Here is a 20,656-nt window from a genome sequence, read left to right as displayed (position 1 = left end):
AACCTCCTGCCAAATGTACGACCATATTAGAGACACATATTTCCCTCAGATTACACAGACCCACAAAGAATTCGAAAACATATCCAAATTTGATAAACTCCCATATCTATTGGGTGAAATACCACAGTGTGCAATCACAGCAGCAAGATTTGTGATCTGTTGCCACAAGAAAAGGACAACCAGTGAAGAACAAACACCATACAACCCATATTTATTTATTTTCCCTTTAGTACTTTAACTATTTGCACATCGCTACAACACCGTAATATAGACATAATATGACATTTATTTTCCCTTTAGTACTTTAACTATTTGCACATCGCTACAACACCGTAATATAGACATAATATGACATTTATTTTCCCTTTAGTACTTTAACTATTTGCACATCGCTACAACACCGTAATATAGACATAATATGACATTTATTTTCCCTTTAGTACTTTAACTATTTGCACATCGCTACAACACCGTAATATAGACATAATATGACATTTATTTTCCCTTTAGTACTTTAACTATTTGCACATCGCTACAACACCGTAATATAGACATAATATGACATTTATTTTCCCTTTAGTACTTTAACTATTTGCACATCGCTACAACACCGTAATATAGACATAATATGACATTTATTTTGGAACGTATTTTGGAGTGTAATATTTACTGTTCACAATAAACTTTTGATTGTTTATTTCACTTTTGTTTAATATCTATTTCACTTGCTTCAGAAATGTAAATATATGTTTCCCATTCCAATAAAGCCCCTTAAATTGAATTGAGAGAGAGGGGGATCTATCTACAGTATATAAACTACAGGGTCATCTAAGGTTTAAGGGTAACATATTTGTTTGTGTTTGTGTTGGCTTGTTTTTTTTTCCCTGAATATTTTTTTGGAAACAATTCACTCCAATCCTGGTCTTGAAAAAACCTTAAGGGTGTGTGTGTGTGTGTGTGTGTGTGTGTGTGTGTGTGTGTGTGTGTGTGTGTGTGTGTGTGTGTGTGAGTGTGTGTATGCATGCATGCGTGCGACACCACTAGAGATATGTGAGACACAGAGAGCGAGACAAAAAGACAGACAGACAGACAAAGCTCTTTGGCCTCATACAGTATGTATCACTATGTACTATAGAAGACACTAACATAATCTGTTACAGCTCTTCCTCAGTCAACCCCTCCCCTGGCATCATCTCACACCCCTGACAGACAGCTATCATCACAGAGCTGCATTCCTGTCTGGAGTCCCAGATAAACACAGAGTGGACACTTCAGACCTGGCTCCATACAGTATAGAGCACGGCATATGGTAGGAAATGGAGACCAGGGCCTGTACTATGTGTAGAGCAGATCACATTACCAGGGGGAAAGGGAGGACACTATAGATATAGATAGAGATAGAGATGCAGCATTTAAAGGCAATGTTTACACATTTACGGTAAACGGTGCAGATGTCAGCCCAAAAAAGGAAATTACCTGTAAATGTCAAGTGATCTACAACACGATTGGATTGAATCCTGGCTGAAGTCTAGAAGAGATTCCCTCTGTCTCTCAGAGTGGGAGAATTAGATTCCCTCTGTCTTTCAGAGTGGGAGAATGAGATTCCCTCTGTCTCTCAGAGTGGGAGAATGAGATTCCCTCTGTCTTTCATAGTGGGAGAATGAGATTCCCTCTGTCTCTCAGAGTGGGAGAATGAAAAACAGATTGTAGCTCAGCTGTCGTCTATTCTTCTCCATACAAGACTCAACATCCAGAAGAAGTGGGAAAACAAAGCTGCTGTCTTTATCTTAAAGCTGACCAGGCCTTCTGACGTGATGATAAACCACGTCATTAAACCCTGTCCATGTCTGGGCTCCCACGGACATCTCATCAGCATAATAACAACATCCCCGTCAACATCCGTCTGTTAAAGCTAGAGATATCTCTTGTTTTGCACGGCTGCGTCTCAATCCACCACATCCGTATCTGTGGTGGAAGGAAGCCTGGCTACAGCGGTGTTGGCGTATCTGTGGTGGAAGGTGGCCTAGCTACAGCGGTGTTGGCGTATCTGTGGTGGAAGGTGGCCTAGCTACAGCGGTGTTGGCGTATCTGTGGTGGAAGGTGGCCTGGCTACAGCGGTGTTGGCGTATCTGTGGTGGAAGGTGGCCTGGCTACAGCGGTGTTGGCGTATCTGTGGTGGAAGGTGGCCTGGCTACAGCGGTGTTGGCGTATCTGTGGTGGAAGGTGGCCTAGCTACAGCGGTGTTGGCGTATCTGTGGTGGAAGGTGGCCTAGCTACAGCGGTGTTGGCGTATCTGTGGTGGAAGGTGGCCTGGCTACAGCGGTGTTGGCGTATCTGTGGTGGAAGGTGGCCTGGCTACAGCGGTGTTGGCGTATCTGTGGTGGAAGGTGGCCTGGCTACAGCGGTGTTGGCGTATCTGTGGTGGAAGGTGGCCTGGCTACAGCGGTGTTGGCGTATCTGTGGTGGAAGGTGGCCTGGCTACAGCGGTGTTGGCGTATCTGTGGTGGAAGGTGGCCTGGCTACAGCGGTGTTGGCGTATCTGTGGTGGAAGGTGGCCTAGCTACAGCGGTGTTGGCGTATCTGTGGTGGAAGGTGGCCTGGCTACAGCGGTGTTGGCGTATCTGTGGTGGAAGGTGGCCTGGCTACAGCGGTGTTGGCGTATCTGTGGTGGAAGGTGGCCTGGCTACAGCGGTGTTGGCGTATCTGTGGTGGAAGGTGGCCTAGCTACAGCGGTGTTGGCGTATCTGTGGTGGAAGGTGGCCTAGCTACAGCGGTGTTGGCGTATCTGTGGTGGAAGGTGGCCTGGCTACAGCGGTGTTGGCGTATCTGTGGTGGAAGGTGGCCTGGCTACAGCGGTGTTGGCGTATCTGTGGTGGAAGGTGGCCTGGCTACAGCGGTGTTGGCGTATCTGTGGTGGAAGGTGGCCTAGCTACAGCGGTGTTGGCGTATCTGTGGTGGAAGGTGGCCTAGCTACAGCGGTGTTGGCGTATCTGTGGTGGAAGGAAGCCTGGCTACAGCGGTGTTGGCGTATCTGTGGTGGAAGGTGGCCTGGCTACAGCGGTGTTGGCGTATCTGTGGTGGAAGGTGGCCTGGCTACAGCGGTGTTGGCGTATCTGTGTTGGAAGGTGGCCTGGCTACAGCGGTGTTGGCGTATCTGTGGTGGAAGGTGGCCTGGCTACAGCGGTGTTGGCGTATCTGTGTTGGAAGGTGGCCTGGCTACAGCGGTGTTGGCGTATCTGTGGTGGAAGGTGGCCTGGCTACAGCGGTGTTGGCGTATCTGTGGTGGAAGGTGGCCTGGCTACAGCGGTGTTGGCGTATCTGTGGTGGAAGGTGGCCTGGCTACAGCGGTGTTGGCGTATCTGTGGTGGAAGGTGGCCTAGCTACAGCGGTGTTGGCGTATCTGTGGTGGAAGGTGGCCTGGCTACAGCGGTGTTGGCGTATCTGTGGTGGAAGGTGGCCTGGCTACAGCGGTGTTGGTCAGACCTTGAGACATCCAGAAAGCGCCATGGGACTCATCTGAAGTCGGTACCGTCGATCTGACAACTTCTGTCTGTAGCGTCTGTAACAGTTTGGGATAATATGACCCCTCTATGTAAAGGGGAGTTTCCCATGAGCTCCAGGAAGCCCACAAGCCTCACAAGACACGTCTGAAAGTAGCCGGGTACCAGCTAAAAACATTTATGGAAGTACACTACCGGTCGAAGGTTTTACAACACCTACTCATTCAAGGGCTTGTCTTTATTTTTACTATTTTATACACTGTTGAATAATAGTGAAGACATCAGAACAATGAAATAACACATATGGAATCATGTAGTAACCAGAAAAGTGTTAAACAAATCAAAATATATTTTATATTTGAGATTCTACAAATAGCCACCACTTGCCTTGATGACAGCTTTGCACACTTTTGACCGGTAGTCTACATATGGAAGTAGTTTGTTGTAAAATATGGGTAAAAAAAATATCAATAAATAAATGACTGATTTATTTATTTTTTGACTATCTGCTGTTCCATGTCTGAATCTGTTATTCAATGTGTTTCTACTGGCTAATAGCAGTAAGGACTATCTGTTATTCAATGTGTTTCTACTGGCTAATAGCAGTAAGGACTATCTGTTATTCAATGTGTTTCTACTGGCTAATAGCAGTAAGGACTATCTGTTATTCAATGTGTTTCTACTGGCTAATAGCAGTAAGGACTATCTGTTATTCAATGTGTTTCTACTGGCTAATAGCAGTAAGGACTATCTGTTATTCACTGTGTTTCTACTGGCTAATGGCAGTAAGGACTATCTGTTATTCAATGTGTTTCTATGGGCTAATAGCAGTAAGGACTATCTGTTATTCAATGTGTTTCTACTGGCTAATAGCAGTAAGGACTATCTGTTATTCAATGTGTTTCTACTGGCTAATAGCAGTAAGGACTATCTGTTATTCAATGTGTTTCTACTGGCTAATAGCAGTAAGGACTATCTGTTATTCAATGTGTTTCTACTGGCTAATAGCAGTAAGGCCAAATGATGTTTGATTTTTTTTATACCTAAAGGAGTCCTAAAATGTGTGTGTGTGTGGGGGGGGGGGTGACAGACAGACAGAAGAGCACCAACGACACATGCGTAACATGTGAGCTCATCCCTCTCCCTGTTACATACAGTACCTATAATCAATTAAAGCACAGGCCTCTCTCACACAGGCCTCTCTCACACAGGCCTCTCTCACACACAAATTGATGGTTTGGACATCCTAGGCATACTTGACAAGATGACAGGGCAAATAGTGTGTCTCAACAGAGTTTATAGGTTGACTTTCAAGTTCCATCTAATAATATCTTTACACACAGCAAACCAAAGCCTGTCTGTGGATATAAACAATGTTAAAAGCCATAATGCAGAGCGGTGCTTGCAATAAGTCAGAGAGGTAGTAGTAGTGTGTTTGGGGTTGGACTTGAAAGCGCATACCAGACCCAGCGATACCCTATTATGAGTAAATCAGTGCTGTGGGCTCTGTAAATTATGAGCGTGTGTGTGTGTGTGTGTGTGTGTGTCCTAGCCTCTTCTTTGTGTGGTTGTTATTCATGTGCAGGTTACTGATTGATCCGCCAAGCTGAGGGAGTGGCGTACAAGGCAGAGAGCAGCTCCACATACAGGGCTCAGCTACCAGGGTCAGACACACACTGACACTAGCATGTGTGAAGTGAGCACCCTAATTTGCAGTCTATGATGAATACAGTCAGACAAACACGCACTCTCTCAAATACACACACACACACACACTCTGAAATACTGTAAAATAATACTGAGCGAAACATACAGCTCACAGTGTGTGTATATACAGTATGCACACACACACACACACACCATCTATATCCCATCCCCACACAGACCCATATCCCTGTACAGTATCTCCACACACAGTTTCAGTTCTGATGTCAAAACCCCCATCTCTGATAGTAGCCCACTCCAAACCCCCCCACCCTGATCATGAAGACAACCTTCTCCAAACCCCCCCACACTGATCATGAAGACGACCTTCTCCAAACACCCCCACACTGATCATGAAGACAACCTTCTCCAAACACCCCCACACTGATCATGAAGACAACCTTCTCCAAACACCCCCACACTGATCATGAAGACAACCTTCTCCAAACCCCCCCACACTGATCATGAAGACAACCTTCTCCAAACCCCCCCACACTGATCATGAAGACAACCTTCTCCAAGCACCCCCACACTGATCATGAAGACAACCTTCTCCAAACACCCCCACACTGATCATTAAGACAACCTTCTCCAAACCCCCCCACACTGATCATGAAGACAACCTTCTCCAAGCACCAACACACTGATCATGAAGACAACCTTCTCCAAGCACCAACACACTGATCATGAAGACAACCTTCTCCAAACACCCCCACACTGATCATGAAGACAACCTTCTCCAAACACCCCCACACTGATCATGAAGACAACCTTCTCCAAACACCCCCACACTGATCATTAAGACAACCTTCTCCAAACACCCCCACACTGATCATTAAGACAACCTTCTCCGTCTCCAGAGCTGAACAAATATGCCCAGAATGTGACAGCAGCTCCGCACACGTTCCGGCGGGAGACAAACAGGACAAATGACGACGACATGACCAGACATGCACTCCCTGCTCCGATGCAAACTGTGGGAAAGGAGACATTCAATGGGAATGGGTTGTGTACACTACACAGAGCAGCACAGAGCCAAGGGCTTAGGGTTGGAGACTCAGGTTGTGCCCCAAATGGCCTAGCCCCTATGGGCCCCTGTCAAAAGTAGTGCACTATATAGGGAATAGAGTACCATTTGGGATGCAACCTCAGAGAAAGGAAGCTGTAGGTTAAAGCAAATACAGTGGGTTCTAGGAGTGGGTGAGTGAGTGAGACACCATTCAGGGTGAAAGAGTGGGTGAATGACTGAAAAACCGTTAAGGGTGAAAGAGTGGCTGAGTGAGTGAGTGAGCCACCATTAAGGGTGAAAGAATGGGTGTGAGTGAACCACCATTAGGGGTGAAACGTGACGCTGGATACAGGCTACGTACAGATACAGGCTAGAGGCAGGTGTTCACACATGGAGGTTAAACATAGTCAGGAGAGACAACACAGGGAGAATGATGGATGGATACAACACCTTTTCTCCATGCTGAGTATCATAGATGGATGGATATAGCACCTTTTCTCCATGCTGAGTATCATGGATGGATGGATGAATGAATATAGCACCTCGTCTCCATGCTGAGTATCATGGATGGATGGATAGATAGATAGATAGATAGATAGATAGATAGATAGATAGATAGATAGATAGATAGATAGATAGATAGATAGATAGATAGATAGATAGATAGATAGATAGATAGATGGATGAATATAGCACCTCATCTCCATGCTGAGTATCATAGATGGATGGATATAGCACCTTTTCTCCATGCTGAGTATCATGGATGGATGGATGAATGAATATAGCACCTCGTCTCCATGCTGAGTATCATGGATGGATGGATGAATGAATATAGCACCTTGTCTCCATGCTGAGTATCATGGATGGATGGATGAATGAATATAGCACCTCGTCTCCATGCTGAGTATTCTGGATGGATGGATGAATGAATATAGCACCTTGTCTCCATGCTGAGTATTATGGATGGATGGATGGATGAATGAATATAGCACCTTGTCTCCATGCTGAGTATTATGGATGGATGGATGGATGAATGAATATAGCACCTCGTCTCCACGCTGAGTATTCTGGATGGATGGATGAATGAATATAGCACCTCGTCTCCATGCTGAGTATTATGGATGGATGGATGGAAGGATGAATGAATATAACACCTCGTCTCTATGCTGAGTATCATGATGGATGGATGAATGAATATAGCACCTCGTCTCCATGCTGAGTATTCTTAATGGATGGATGAATGAATATAACACCTTGTCTCTATGCTGAGTATCATGATGGATGGATGAATGAATATAGCACCTTGTCTCCATGCTGAGTATCATGGATGGATGGATGAATGAATATAACACCTTGTCTCTATGCTGAGTATCATGATGGATGGATGAATGAATATAGCACCTCATCTCCATGCTGAGTATTATGGATGGATGGATGAATTAATATAGCACCTCGTCTCCATGCTGAGTATTCTGGATGGATGGATGAATGAATATAGCACCTCGTCTCCATGCTGAGTATTATGGATGGATGGATGAATGAATATAGCACCTTGTCTCCATGCTGAGTATTATGGATGGATGGATGAATGAATATAGCACCTTGTCTCCATGCTGAGTATCATGGATGGATGGATGAATGAATATAGCACCTTGTCTCCATGCTGAGTATTATGGATGGATGGATGAATGAATATAGCACCTCGTCTCCATGCTTAGTATTATGGATGGATGGATGAATTAATATAGCACCTCGTCTCCATGCTGAGTATTATGGATGGATGGATGAATGAATATAGCACCTCGTCTCCATGCTGAGTATTATGGATGGATGGATGGATGAATGAATATAGCACCTTGTCTCCATGCTGAGTATTCTGGATGGATGGATGAATGAATATAGCACCTTGTCTCCATGCTGAGTATTATGGATGGATGGATGAATGAATATAGCACCTCGTCTCCATGCTGAGTATCATGGATGGATGGATGAATGAATATAGCACCTTGTCTCCATGCTGAGTATTATGGATTGATGGATGGATGAATGAATATAGCACCTCGTCTCCATGCTGAGTATTATGGATGGATGGATGAATGAATATAGCACCTCATCTCCATGCTGAGTATCATGGATGGATGGATGAATGAATATAGCACCTTGTCTCCATGCTGAGTATTATGGATTGATGGATGGATGAATGAATATAGCACCTCGTCTCCATGCTGAGTATTATGGATGGATGGATGAATGAATATAGCACCTTGTCTCCATGCTGAGTATCATGGATGGATGGATGAATGAATATAGCACCTTGTCTCCATGATGAGTATCATGGATGGATGGATGGATGGATGAATATAGCACCTCGTCTCCATGCTGAGTATCATGGATGGATGGATGAATGAATATAGCACCTTGTCTCCATGATGAGTATCATGGATGGATGGATGGATGGATGAATATAGCACCTTGTCTCCATGCTGAGTATCATGGATGGATGGATGAATGAATATAGCACCTTGTCTCCATGCTGAGTATCATGGATGGATGGATGAATGAATATAGCACCTTGTCTCCATGCTGAGTATCATGGATGGATGGATGAATTAATATAGCACCGTGTCTCCATGCTGAGTATCATGGATGGATGGATGGATGGATGAATATAGCACCTTGTCTCCATGCTGAGTATCATGGATGGATGGATGAATGAATATAGCACCTTGTCTCCATGCTGAGTATCATGGATGGATGGATGAATGAATATAGCACCTTGTCTCCATGCTGAGTATCATGGATGGATGGATGAATGAATATAGCACCTTGTCTCCATGCTGAGTATCATGGATGGATGGATGGATGGATGAATATAGCACCTTGTCTCCATGCTGAGTATCATGGATGGATGGATGAATGAATATAGCACCTTGTCTCCATGCTGAGTATCATGGATGGATGGATGGATGGATGAATATAGCACCTTGTCTCCATGCTGAGTATCATGGATGGATGGATGAATGAATATAGCACCTTGTCTCCATGCTGAGTATCATGGATGGATGGATGAATGAATATAGCACCTTGTCTCCATGCTGAGTATCATGGATGGATGGATGAATGAATATAGCACCTTGTCTCCATGCTGAGTATCATGGATGGATGGATGAATGAATATAGCACCTTGTCTCCATGCTGAGTATCATGGATGGATGGATGGATGGATGAATATAGCACCTTGTCTCCATGCTGAGTATCATGGATGGATGGATGAATGAATATAGCACCTTGTCTCCATGCTGAGTATCATGGATGGATGGATGAATGAATATAGCACCTTGTCTCCATGCTGAGTATCATGGATGGATGGATGGATGGATGAATATAGCACCTTGTCTCCATGCTGAGTATCATGGATGGATGGATGAATGAATATAGCACCTTGTCTCCATGCTGAGTATCATGGATGGATGGATGAATGAATATAGCACCTTGTCTCCATGCTGAGTATTATGGATGGATGGATGAATGAATATAGCACCTTGTCTCCATGCTGAGTATCATGGATGGATGGATGAATGAATATAGCACCTTGTCTCCATGCTGAGTATTATGGATGGATGGATGAATGAATATAGCACCTTGTCTCCATGCTGAGTATTATGGATGGATGGATGAATGAATATAGCACCTTGTCTCCATGCTGAGTATTATGTATGGATTTTTTAAATATTTTTTTTATTTGACCTTTATTTAACCAGGTAGGCTAGTTGAGAACAAGTTCTCATTTGCAACTGCGACCTGGCCAAGATAAAGCAAAGCAGTGTGACACAGACAACAACACAGAGTTACACATGGAGTAAACAATAAACAAGCCAATAACACAAGCAAGTCAATGACACAGTAGAGAAAATAAAGTCTATATACAGTGTGTGCAAAAGGCATGAGGAGGTAGGCAATAAATAGGCCATAGGAACGAATAATTACAATTTAGCAGATTAACACCGGAGTGATAAATGAGCAAATGATGATGTGCAAGTAGAGATACTGGTGTGCAAAAGAGCAGAAAAGTAAATAAAATAAAAACAGTATGGGGCTGAGGTAGGTAGATAAGGTGGGCTATTTACAGATGGACTATGTACAGCTGCAGTGATCGGTTAGCTGCTCAGATAGTTGATGTTTAAAGTTGGTGAGGGAAATAAAAGTCTCCAACTTCAGCGATTTTTGCAATTCGTTCCAGTCACAGGCAGCAGAGAACTGGAACGAAAGGCGGCCAAATGAGGTGTTGGCTTTAGGGATGATCAGTGAGATACACCTGCTGGAGCGTGTGCTACGGGTGGGTGTTGTTATCGTGACCAGTGAACTGAGATAAGGCGGAGCTTTACCTAGCATAGACTTATAGATGACCTGGAGCCAGTAGGTCTGGCGATGAATATGTAGCGAGGGCCAGCCGACTAGAGCATACAGGTCGCAGTGGTGGATGGTATAAGGTGATTTTGTAACAAAACGGATGGCACTGTGATAGACTGCATCCAGTTTGCTGAGTAGAGTGTTGGAAGCTATTTTGTAGATGACATCGCCGAAGTCGAGGATCGGTAGGATAGTCAGTTTTACTAGGGTAAGTTTGGCGGTGTGAGTGAAGGAGGCTTTGTTGCGGAATAGAAAGACGATTCTAGATTTTATTTTGGATTGGAGATGTTTAATATGAGTCTGGAAGGAGAGTTTACAGTCTAGCCAGACACCTAGGTATTTATGGTTGTCCACATATTATAGCTCGGAACCGTCCATGGTCGTGATGCTAGTCGGGCGGGCGGGTGCGGTCAGCGAATGGTTGAAAAGCATGAGTTTGGCTTTACTAGCGTTTAAGAGCAGTTGGAGGCCACGGAAGGAGTGCTGTATGGCATTGAAGCTCGTTTGGAGGTTCGTTAGCACAGTGTCCAGGGAAGGGCCAGAAGTATACAGAATGGTGTCGTCTGCGTAGAGGTGGATCAGGGAATCGCCCGCAGCAAGAGCAACATCATTGATATATACAGAGAAAAGAGTCGGCCCGAGAATTGAACCCTGTGGATGGATGGAATATAACACCTCGTCTCCATGCTGAGTATCATTGATGGATAGATGAATGAATATAGCACCTTGTCTCAATGCTGAGTATCGTGGATGGATGAATGAATGAATATAACACCTTGTCTCTATGCTGAGTATCATTGATGGATGGATGAATATAGCACCATGTTTACATGCTGAGTATCATTGATGGATGGATGAATGAATATAGCACCTTGTCTATATGCTGAGTATCATTGATGGATGGATGAATGAATATAGAACCTTGTCTCCATGCTGAGTATCATGGATGGATGGATGAATTAATATAGCACCTCATCTCCATGCTGAGTATCATTGATGGATGGATGAATGAATAAGGCACCTTGTCTCCATGCTGAGTATCATGGATGGATGGATGAATGAATACAACACCTCGTCTCCATGCTGAGTATCATGGATAGATGGATGGAATTAATATAGCACCTCGTCTCCATGCTGAGTATCATTGATGGATGGAATGAATTAATATGGCACCTCATCTCCATGCTGAGTATCGTGGATGGATGGATGGATGAATGAATATAGCACCTTGTCTCTATGCTGAGTATCATGGATGGATGGATGAATGAATATAGCACCTTGTCTCCATGCTGAGTATCATGGATGGAAGGATGGATGGATGGATGGATGGTTGGATATAACACCTTGTCTCCAAGGCTCTTCGAGAGTAACTTTCCTAATTCACCACTCATGTATGGCATCTCACTGGCACACATTCAGATGGCAGACATTTAGGACCAGAGCAGACAATCTGTTAGCCAATCATCATCACCTATAGACCAGATATTAAGTAATCTGATGAGGCCTGTATATTGTATACCACATTACATTTACATTAGTCATGTTATTCATTTAGCAGACACTCTTGTCTAGAGTGACTTACAGTTAGTACGTTCATGTTAAATAGTTAGTTGGGCCGACCATATATCACAATCACAGTAAGTACATGGAGAAGATGACATGTACACATCCGTCCATTGGCGAAACAAATAAATAGTGTTGTAGGACATAACCCTTGTTGTAGGACATAACCCTTGTCTTGCTGCAGGGCAGTGGAGATGAAGCAGTGTTGTAGGACATAACCCTTGTCTTGCTGCAGGGCAGTGGAGATGAAGCAGTGTTGTAGGACATAACCCTTGTCTTGCTGCAGGGCAGTAGAGATGAAGCAGTGTTGTAGGACATAACCCTTGTCTTGCTGCAGGGCAGTGGAGATGAAGCAGTGTTGTAGGACATAACCCTTGTCTTGCTGCAGGGCAGTGGAGATGAAGCAGTGTTGTAGGACATAACCCTTGTCTTGCTGCAGGGCAGTGGAGATGAAGCAGTGTTGTAGGACATAACCCTTGTCTTGCTGCAGGGCAGTGGAGATGAAGCAGTGTTGCAGGACATAACCTTTAACAAATCAAAAACTGAAAAATTGGGCGTGCAAAATTATTCAGCCCCTTTACTTTCAGTGCAGCAAACTCTCTCCAGAAGTTCAGTGAGGATCTCTGAATGATCCAATGTTGACCTAAATGACTAATGATGATAAATACAATCCACCTGTGTGTAATCAAGTCTCCGTATAAATGCACCTGCACTGTGATAGTCTCAGAGGTCCGTCAAAAGCGCAGAGAGCATCATGAAGAACAAGGAACACACCAGGCAGGTCCGAGATACTGTTGTGAAGAAGTTTAAAGCCGGATTTGGATACAAAAAGATTTCCCAAGCTTTAAACATCCCAAGGAGCACTGTGCAAGCGATAATATTGAAATGGAAGGAGTATCAGACCACTGCAAATCTACTAACTTTCAGCTCATACAAGGAGAAGACTGATCAGAGATGCAGCCAAGAGGCCCATGATCACTCTGGATGAACTGCAGAGATCTACAGCTGAGGTGGGAGACTCTGTCCATAGGACAACAATCAGTCGTATATTGCACAAATCTGGCCTTTATGGAAGAGTGGCAAGAAGAAAGCCATTTCTTAAAGATATCCATAAAAAGTGTTGTTTAAAGTTTGCCACAAGCCACCTGGGAGACACACCAAACATGTGGAAGAAGGCGCTCTGGTCAGATGAAACCAAAATTGAACTTTTTGGCAACAATGCAAAACGTTATGTTTGGCGTAAAAGCAACACAGCTGAACACACCATCCCCACTGTCAAACATGGTGGTGGCAGCATCATGGTTTGGGCCTGCTTTTCTTCAGCAGGGACAGGGAAGATGGTTAAAATTGATGGGAAGATGGATGGAGCCAAATACAGGACCATTCTGGAAGAAAACCTGATGGAGTCTGCAAAAGACCTGAGACTGGGACGGAGATTTGTCTTCCAACAAGACAATGATCCAAAACATAAAGCAAAATCTACAATGGAATGGTTCAAAAATAAACATATCCAGGTGTTAGAATGGCCAAGTCAAAATCCAGACCTGAATCCAATTGAGAATCTGTGGAAAGAACTGAAAACTGCTGTTCACAAATGCTCTCCATCCAACCTCACTGAGCTCGAGCTGTTTTGCAAGGAGGAATGGGAAAAAATTTCAGTCTCTCGATGTGCAAAACTGATAGAGACATACCCCAAGCGACTTACAGCTGTAATCGCAGCAAAAGGTGGCGCTACAAAGTATTAACTTAAGGGGGCTGAATAATTTTGCACGCCCAATTCTTCAGTTTTTGCAATGTTAAAAAAGTTTGAAATATCCAATAAATGTCGTTCCACTTCATGATTGTGTCCCACTTGTTGTTGATTCTTCACAAAAAATTACAGTTTTATATCTTTATGTTTGAAGCCTGAAATGTGGCAAAAGGTCGCAAAGTTCAAGGGGGCCGAATACTTTCGCGAGGCACTGTACATTTCTGTCATACCGATTGAATTTCAGGGCTCGAATCACCCAGTTTATAATATCTAATAACTCATCACAATCAACAGAACAGCAAGATGTGTTGAAACAGTATATCACTCAATAGTTAGACGATGAAGGTGGGATGGTGGGATACTGTGAAGTGGTTGGAGCTTAGTGACTCAGTCAGGGACCATGGTGGCAATCATAACTGACCTTTAGAGTACAGGAAAATAAATCATTATCTCGTGTCCATGTGCATGTATCTCTCTGGGGCACGTTCACTTTCACTCAACACAGATAACCTACGCGCCCGCGCGCGTACACGTAACCTAAAGTTACATATTTACAAGTAACCTAAAGTTACATAATTGAAGCTGATACTGTGCACATATAGATGGACAACTGTAAAATAACAATGTAAAGTATTATAATAACATTACAGCAAAGTAATAACAACAACAGGAGTATCCATAATAAATATCCTATCAAATGGTACACCTACCTGAATATCCTGATTTCTTCATGATGATCCTTCGTACAGAAACGACTTGCTTTAAGCCTCGATATGAGTTGTTATTTTAGCCAGGCAATGTCTCAGACGTGTTCGATGTCCGTGGCAATCAGATCCTCATTTACAACCGTAGTTTCACAGGTTTCACAGGTATCTCGGTGCGCGCTCTTCTCCCTATTCCTCCCAATCCTGGAACGTTAAGCTTTCCGAACACACCTGGCTGCGGGGAAAATCACGGGAACCGCTACTTCGTGGACTTGAAGTAAATTAGTGAATGATTTCATTTATCAGGATCGAACGCGAACGCTGAGGGAGTTAACCTCGGGGCCAGGCTATCTCTAGATACGTAGAATGGATACAATCACACCTGCGCTACCAACGCACGCCCAATCTGAAGGCGGGACTTGGAGCAATATACTGTACACAGTAATCAGAGGAAGTTATGTCAAAGTTCACGGTGATGACACTGTGGGCTAACCCATTGAGAAAATATACATTTAGAAATCACAGCATGTCAACAAACAATTGCTTATGGCAGTAGGGTGGATCATTGCTTACTTTAAAATGAGAATCCACATCCGTGTTTGATTGTAAATAGGCTACAGTTGTAATATCCTTTTCATGTACAGTATCACTTTAGTATGAAAAGACTTCGGCAAAGACGTTTTGCTAAAGTCAAAATTATAGTGCTTATGCTACAACAGATGTGTGAAAAGACCCAATTAACAGGTGATTACTGAAGGATGCAGCCAGTAGCTCATTCAACTGCGGGAATCCTGTTATGTCAATCATATCAAAGTGTACAACTGTCAGTGTCCTTCAAACATGCAAATAAGACTTGATGAAAATGATTATCCTCGACCTCATACAACGTGCTGATATTCTGATCTGAGGAGACCTCTTGTGGACGTTTCTTGAAGGACAAACATCCCGTTTACTTATTCTAAAACCTAGGTGAATAGAAGCAAGTATGTAAAAAAAAATATATTAAATGTAAAAATAAGAAGCAAGTATGTGTAGCCGCTGTCCAATATGTCGACCTTCGTATAGGTTACTGGGTGTGTCGAAAGGAGTGGGTGTATGTGCCTGCTGACCTGGCTGAGGTGCTTCCCACTGGGCAGCTCTATCACGATGTCTCCGGCGGTAGCTAACATTGCGACCAGTGCACCAGTGTTGTGTCAAGGTGCCTGCTGACCTGAGGTGTTTCCCACTGGGCAACTCTATCACGATGTTGCCGGCGGTCGCTAACATTGCGACTAGTGCACCAGTGTTGTGTCAAGGTGCCTGCTGACCTGAGGTGTTTCCCTCTGGGCAGCTGTATCACCCCTAAAAGCTCTCACAGGCTCATGTCAGAATTAGACGTTCATCCATGTTTCTCAAACGTCAACTTTTGAAGTTGTTCAAAACACCATATTTAGTGTTTCAGGTTAAGTTTAGACATCTCACTAAAGGCTTCAGTCATACAAAAGTTATACTTAAATTCGAACTGGTTCTCTAGCAGATTGGTAAGAATGTCTCACCTCATGTTCAAGAATGGCCTTTTTATCTTTATTCAGATTACAACCTCTCAATTTCGGTTATTTGAAAATGAAGTAAACTCCCAAATATGGTTATTTTTAAAACAAGCCATACAAGGTTGGTTGCAATTTCACTTTAATCCATCAGGAAAAGACAGAACAAATATTACAACAAATACTATGGTTAAACTCAAATATACTAATTGATCATTTAAAAAATATACAGTACCAGTCAAAAGTTTGGACACACCTACTCATTCAAGGGTTTTTCTTTATTTTTACTATTTTCTACATTGTAGAGTAATAGTGAAGACATCAAACTATGAAATAACACATACGGAATCATGTAGTAACCAAAACAGTCTTTAAAAAATATATAAATATAAATACAACTATCAAAATATATTTTATATTTGAGGTTCTTCAAAGTAGCCACTCTTTGCCTTGATGACAGCTTTGCACACACTTGGCATTCTCTCAAACAGCTTCATGAGGTAGTCACCTGAAATGCATTTCAATTAACAGGTGTGCCTTGTTAAAAGTTCATTTGTGGAATTTATTTCCTCCTTAATGTGTTTCAGCCAATCAGTTGTGTTGTAACAAGGTAGGGGTGGTATGCAGATTATAGCCCTATTTGGTAAAAGACCAACTGCTCAAATAAGCAAAGAGAAACGACAGTCCATCATTACTTTACGACATGAAGGTCAGTCAATACGGAACATTTCAAGAACTTTCACATTTTCTTCAAGTGCAGTCGCAAAAACCATCAATCACTATGATGAAACTGTCTCTCATAAAGATCACCACAGGAAAGGAAGATCCAGAGTTACCTCTGCTACAGAGGATACTGTATGTTCATTAGAGTTACCAGCCTCAGATTGCAGCCCAAATAAATGTTTTACAGAATTCAAGTAACAGACGCATCTCAACATCAACCGTTCAGCGGAGACAGCGTGAATCAGGCCTTCATGGTCGAATTGCTGCAAAGAAACCACTACTAAAGGACATAAATACGAATAAGAGAATAAGATACTTGCTTGGGCCAAGAAACAATGGACATTAGACCGGTGGAAATCTGTCCTTTGGTCTGATGAGTCCAAATTTGAGATTTTTGGTTCCAACCTCCGTGTCTGTGAGAGGTGATTTAGGTCAGTGATTTATTTAGAATTCGAGGCACACTTAACCAGCATGGCTACCACATCATTCTGAAGCGATACGTCATCCCATCTGGTTTGCGCTTAGGGGGACTATAATTTGTTTTCATTGGTCAGTGACCCAACACACCTCCAGGCTGTGTAAGGGCTATTTGACCAAGGAGAGTGATGGAGTGCTGCATCAGATGACCTGGCCTCCACAATCCCCCGACCTCAACCCAATTGAGATAGTTTGGGATGAGTTGGACCACAGAGTGAAGGAAAAGCACCCAACAAGTGCTCAGCATATGTAGGGTACTCCTTCAAGACTTTTGGAAAATAATTCCAGGTGAAGCTGGTTGAGAGAATGCCAAGCGTGTGGAAAGCTGTCATCAAGGCAAAGGGTGTTTACTTTGAAGAATCTCAAATCTAAAATATATATTTAGATTTGTATAACACCTTTTTGGTTACTAGATTATTCCATATGTGTTATTTCATAGTTGTGATGTCTTCACTATTCTACAATGTAGAAAATAATACAAATAAAGAAAAACACTTGAATGAGTAGGTGTGTCCAAACTTTTGACTGGTACTTTATATATACAACCTATTCGCAATATTAACGCTGATCTACCCCCTAAAATACATTTAAAAGAACACAATAAAAGTTTAGACATGAACTCCGAATTTTTAAAGTTAGCGTTAAGTTTAGGCATTAATTCTGAATTCTTAAGATTAGGCATTAACTCAAAATGGTTAAGGTAAGGGTTAAGTTTAGGCATTAATTCTGAATTCTTAAGGTTAGGCATTAACTCAAAATGGTTAAGGTAAGGGTTAAGTTTAGGCATTAATTCTGAATTCTTAAGGTTAGGCATTAACTCAAAATGGTTAAGGTAAGGGTTAAGTTTAGGCATTAATTCTGAATTCTTAAGGTTAGGTATTCACTCAAAATGGTTAAGGTAAGGGTTAAGTTTAGGCATTAATTCTGAATTCTTAAGGTTAGGCATTAACTCAAAATGGTTAAGGTAAGGGTTAAGGTTTGGGATAGGCTTAAAACCAAAATATAAAAAACAACTTTTGTCGCTAGATTCGAACATGCAACCTTTAGCATTAGATTCAGATGCATCCTCAACACCCTAGCAAAAACAGAACCTACTTGAAGGTAACACTACTCATAATTGCCCCTAGTGGCTGGTATACACGTCGTCTCCCGACTAGAGTATGTGGGCGGAGTTGAGCGTTCTAAAATCCCGCTCATCACTCAATGTCCTTTACAACCGCTCCACTAAAAAACACTCCTCGCTCAAAGAATAAAAAACACCGCTCCAAATTCTCTCCATTCATTAAAATCACAACCACCATCTATTTTTTGTGACTACCTGGGCCTCCATTTGTTTTTTTTAGTATTGAAACCAAACCATATGATTTGAATGAAAAGTGTTTTAATATACAACTGTAAAACGTGACTGTAAGAAGCGCTCATCATTTCAATTAGGCTGCATGTCATATCAACAGCATTTACAGTAAACACTAAATAGGTCAAAATCCAGACAGGGAACGAAAATGAATTATTTGGGCTATATTATTTCAAATATGTCAAGGCTATAGCCTATAAATAAACAAATGTGAAGCACTCCCGAGTGCCAGACAGTGACATTAAGCACTCAGGATTTAAACAACATTTATTTGTATTAAATCATTATAGTCTACAAATTGCACACATGACTTACTAAGAACCAAATACAAAATAAACGAAATATGCCTTTTTTAGAAACATGAGTTTGCCAGTCTGTGGCTTCAGGTTCATGCGATGGTGCCTTGAGAACAGGCCAGCGGCGGAGAATACCCTCTCAGCGCTTGTAGAGTCAATGGGGATGCTAAACACCCTTCGGGACACTTTTGTCAGGCTGGGAAGGGATGTGTAGTTTTTTTTCTGTAGGTAGGCCTAAAGGAGTTTAGGTAAAATAACCCTATCAAAAGAGAAATCGCCTTGAAAGAGGTAACATGCCAGGACTATTGGGCCAAATCAATTATGGCCTATTGTATAGATAATCGAACACATTTAGAAAAAATAAGAAACCCGCACACTGCTCTTGACAGTATCACTGTTCTTTAATAAGCTTTACATATCGAGCACACGGCCTTCATCAGAGCTTTTGTGAGTTTACTTTTTTTTAATAGCTCTTTCCCACTCTCTCTCTCTGTGTGTGTGTGTGTGATGGTGTGGGCGGAGACAGGTGTGCTGGAGTCAGAGCAGATCCCCACCAGTTGCAACCTGTTCCATAATCAAGACCTCTACAAATACTCAGCCCTGCCACTTCCACGCTGCCAGATCGTAATCTCTGCTCAGTCAGTCTACGGTTCTAGCCGTTTGTTACTGTTTAGATCCTGTTATGCCTGTTTTCCTTGCCTGACTCTGTTTTCCTCTCCGCTACAGTTCTGCCCGCTCTGACTCTAGTAACACGTCTCATCATCCTGCTACTCTGTTCTGGAGTTCCCACTCAACTACTCCCTTGGATTCCTCTCCGGGCCTGCTTACCCAGTTCCAACCCCTGTTGCTCCAGCCTCAGCCTCCACAACGGGTTTCCTGCAACCCGCCCAAGCTTCCCCTGACCTGCACTCCATCTTCCCCCTGTGTTTCAATAAATACCTTGGTTACTTCATCCCAGTCTCCTCATCTGAGTCTGCTCTTGGGTTCCCCTGTTCCATTCCGGGTAACAAAGTCTGACAGATCTTCTCCCATTCCTCCCCATATGCAAAACTTTGTCAATATATCGATACCCCTTCAGGATTTTATATATTTTTTTATTTTGTTTTCATTGTTAACAAAACGTTCTTCAAAAAGATCCACATAAAGGTTAACATAGTTTGGAGCGAAAGTGGAGCCAATCGATGTTCCATTCGCTTGGAGGTAGTATTCATCATCAAACCTGAAATATATGTCAAAACATATTCAGTCAGCTCTAGAATAAAGTTTGTCGGTGGATATTCGTTAGTATCTCTGTCTCTCAAATAGTGAGCTCGGGCTGTCAGCCCCCATATGGGGAAATGCTGGTATATAGATTCTCAACATCTAATGTGACCAAAATGCAGTTTTATGTTAATCCTGTTATTGGTGAGATCTTGTTTATGAAGTTTTGTATCTTTCACTTATGATGGTAATGCTTGCGCATGAGATTTAATAAGAGTCTACGAAGGTCGAAAATGGCTCTAGCATTTAGCCTATTCTTGCAACCACTGGTCTGCCTGGATAATTGCCTTGTTTTAGGTTTGTGTAATTTCGACAAAATGTACAGGCATGTACAGGCATGCACATATGGCACATTTACAGCAAAGATATTCATATTCAGG

The 20,656-nt window shown here is 42.8% G+C and overlaps 1 protein-coding gene across 3 annotated transcripts in view; it reads right to left on the bottom strand.

Annotated features, from left to right (window-relative positions):
- The window catches only part of LOC149979447 (septin-9-like), a 162,887-nt gene extending 147,838 nt beyond the window's left edge, over window positions 1-15,049 (bottom strand). For all 3 annotated transcript variants that reach the window (XR_016485409.1, XM_090194104.1, XM_090194108.1), the window contains exon 1: window positions 14,647-15,049. Coding sequence is in view for 2 of the 3 variants with exons in the window: in XM_090194104.1 (XP_090050230.1) it covers window positions 14,647-14,668 (22 nt within the window). In the remaining variant the exon portion in view is untranslated. The remainder of the gene's footprint in view (window positions 1-14,646) is intronic.
- Between the last annotated feature and the right edge of the window lie 5,607 nt (window positions 15,050-20,656).

This window comes from Oncorhynchus mykiss, chromosome 12 (assembly GCF_057628025.1).
Source record: "Oncorhynchus mykiss isolate SJ-2025 chromosome 12, ASM5762802v1, whole genome shotgun sequence".
Taxonomy (NCBI): domain Eukaryota; kingdom Metazoa; phylum Chordata; class Actinopteri; order Salmoniformes; family Salmonidae; genus Oncorhynchus; species Oncorhynchus mykiss.
The sequence above is the reverse complement of the archived record's forward strand: the minus strand, read 5'-3'. Positions and strand labels throughout refer to the sequence as shown.